At 37.7% G+C, this 2,636-nt stretch overlaps 1 protein-coding gene across 1 annotated transcript in view; it reads left to right on the top strand.

The window, feature by feature from the left end:
- LOC140922208 (uncharacterized) overlaps positions 1 to 2,279 on the top strand; it is a 14,589-nt gene extending 12,310 nt beyond the window's left edge. The window contains exons 7-8 of the mRNA XM_073372192.1: positions 106 to 330; positions 1,111 to 2,279. Of these exons, the coding sequence (XP_073228293.1) occupies positions 106 to 330; positions 1,111 to 1,322 (437 nt within the window). The 3' untranslated portion in view covers positions 1,323 to 2,279. The remainder of the gene's footprint in view (positions 1 to 105; positions 331 to 1,110) is intronic.
- The last annotated feature ends 357 nt before the right edge of the window (positions 2,280 to 2,636 follow it).

Consider the following 2,636-nt stretch of genomic DNA (forward strand, 5'->3'; position numbering starts at 1 on the left):
AAGTTATCAGTGATAAAGAGGTGCCTAGAAGAAAGCCGTTAGTGACTTAAGAGGGACTTTTGTGCAAACCCCATAATAACATTTCCCCCCTGATTTCTTTACTAGGGCAAAGCAACGTGGCAGCAAGATACAACAGTGCTGAAAGTAACTATGAGAACTGCCCTGTGTACCAAACCCTAAACGAGAAGAATCCTGGGACACCTGTGTACCAATCTAATGGTCAGCCAACTAACTCCGGCAATGAGATCCAGTTGGAAACACCAAAAGCAAGAACGTCACCTATTGCACAGGAAGACCAATCAACATATCAAGGCTTGCTCAATGAAAACAGTGAGTTTATGTCTATGATAATTGCATCGTGTGTACCATGCAACTGATTTTCTATCAATTTGGATTGTCAAGAAAACACAGTAATATGAATAATAAAATTATGTCACATAAATTTATCTTCCATGAGTATATGAAATAAATGACCTAATATGACTATAATATGACCTAATGACGACGTGCAAACCAGCCATTGCATCTACTAAATTGTTACAAATTTTATAAGGACATCAACATAGATAAGAGATTAGTGTACTTAGGAGCTGCTCATAAGATCTCTTCTAATTGGTCGCAGAAAACAATAATATATTATTGTTTCAATTGTTTCAGTATTGTTTGGGGTCAGGGTTAGGCATCATTGGTGACTTCTCTTCCGAACAGGTGCTACATTACTCAGATAAGAGGGTGTATTTAACTTAATTTATTTTGACATTGCGCAAATTAATATACGAATATATACATAAACAACTGTGCATGTATCTTCTTCATAAAAATATTATTATTAGTTTGGTTAATGAAAATTGTAATATTATGCTCTGTTGTTGATTTCATGGAAACCCACTTGTTTTATGGTCCTTTCACTAAATTTTTAATGGAGGCAATCACTCTTAGTTTTTGCAGAAGGGCATTTCACCATTTGCACCACAACTGAAATTTCAAAGAAGTGTTCATTGAATGGGCCATTGAAAATTTAGCACAGGTTATATTCGTTTCCTGATTCAGTTCTATGTCACTAGCATGGATTCGCCCTTCTGGTACTGAATAAGTTCGTCTCTTTTCTAGGGCAAAGTAACTTGGCAGCAACGTACAGCAGGGCTGAAGGTAACTATGAGAACTGCCCTGAGTACCAAACCCTAAACAAAAAGAACCCTGGGACACCTGTGTACCAGTCAATGGTGCACCAGTCTAAAGGTCTACCAGAAGGTGCTTCGACAGGGATTAATGAGGAACAAGATGGCCATGGGACTCATTATGAGCCTCTGAAGCGGCCCTGAACTAGGCCTGAATTAGGCCCCCCACTTGCCTGAAGTTACGACCCCGGATCCAAGGAAGAAGTGGAGAAATGAGTTGATGATGCTATCCTAGAAAGAACTTAAGCCGCCACAAAATACGAAATAGTGAAGATTTTAAAGTAAAAAACTGCAAATTTAGTTGTCCATTGGTGAGAAAGAAACGACCCTATCAGGAATTCAAGTTGTCTAAAGAAAGGCTTGTTTTCTCACGATTTTACCAATACTTTTTATAGACTCGAAGTTAGTGTGCCAGTCAGATTCTGCTAAACCAATTAGGCTAATCGTTCTCGTTTGTAAAGGTCTAATCATGAAATAGCTTTTTTCCTCACTCATGGAGAAATTAAAACTCTGCATTCTCTTATAGGGCTGTTATAAATTAATTGCCTTAGCGGACCTGCGAGAAGTGCTTTATTTTGCTTCAAAGTTGGCGAAAGCCGCGACAAGCGAGGGCGTCACCCTCTTCTTCCTTGCGTTTTTGTTTAATATACGATAATATTTTGGAGGCAAATGAACTTGTTATCATTTCCTGATGGAAAGTTGTGTGTAGTGTTGTTCTTCGTGACTGCATGATTTTAGTCCATTGTGGTCACCGTAAACGTGAAATTATCACAGCTCTTGCATCAAATAAAACAAAGGGAGTGAAAGCAATCAGTCAAGCTTGTCGGTAACTTGATCGTCCATCACGTGACCGACACAGGGCTCTTACAGGTGTTTAGGACTAGGTATACAGCAGAAACGTGAACAAATCTAGATAACATATTTAACGTTAGCCAGGCATTTAAGCTTTATGCATCCCATTTTACATATATACAAATAATGAACAACATGTTATATTTTTCTAAAAGAATAAAATAGTTTATAAAATATACATAAATTCATTGATAATAGCTAAGCAATTAATAGAAAATACATGAGAATAAAGTAAAAGTTATGAAAAAGTGCAGCAAATGACTTATCCTAACAAATAAATGAATTAGTAGCCCTGGACGAAATAAAAATAAGCTTCGAACGAAGAGATTTCAGTTGGCCCACAACTGGAGAGTTTTTAATTTGAAGTAGTAGGTGGGGGGGGAGGGGGGGGGAGTGCTTCCAAACGAAGGGACATATATCCGAGGAGGTTAAAAACCGGATGTATCTTTTTGCTTACTAGACGATGGGCCTATAATTGGAGAGGGAGTTGGGGGGAGCTTTCCATTGGAAGTTAACTTTATATTGAGATAACCGAGAAACAAACACGCATTTCAATTCTCCACAAACACAAATATATTTTATTAATAGGAAATGCTTAAAAAATGT

Source organism: Porites lutea, chromosome 13 (assembly GCF_958299795.1).
Source record: "Porites lutea chromosome 13, jaPorLute2.1, whole genome shotgun sequence".
In the NCBI taxonomy this organism is placed as follows: Eukaryota; Metazoa; Cnidaria; class Anthozoa; order Scleractinia; family Poritidae; genus Porites; species Porites lutea.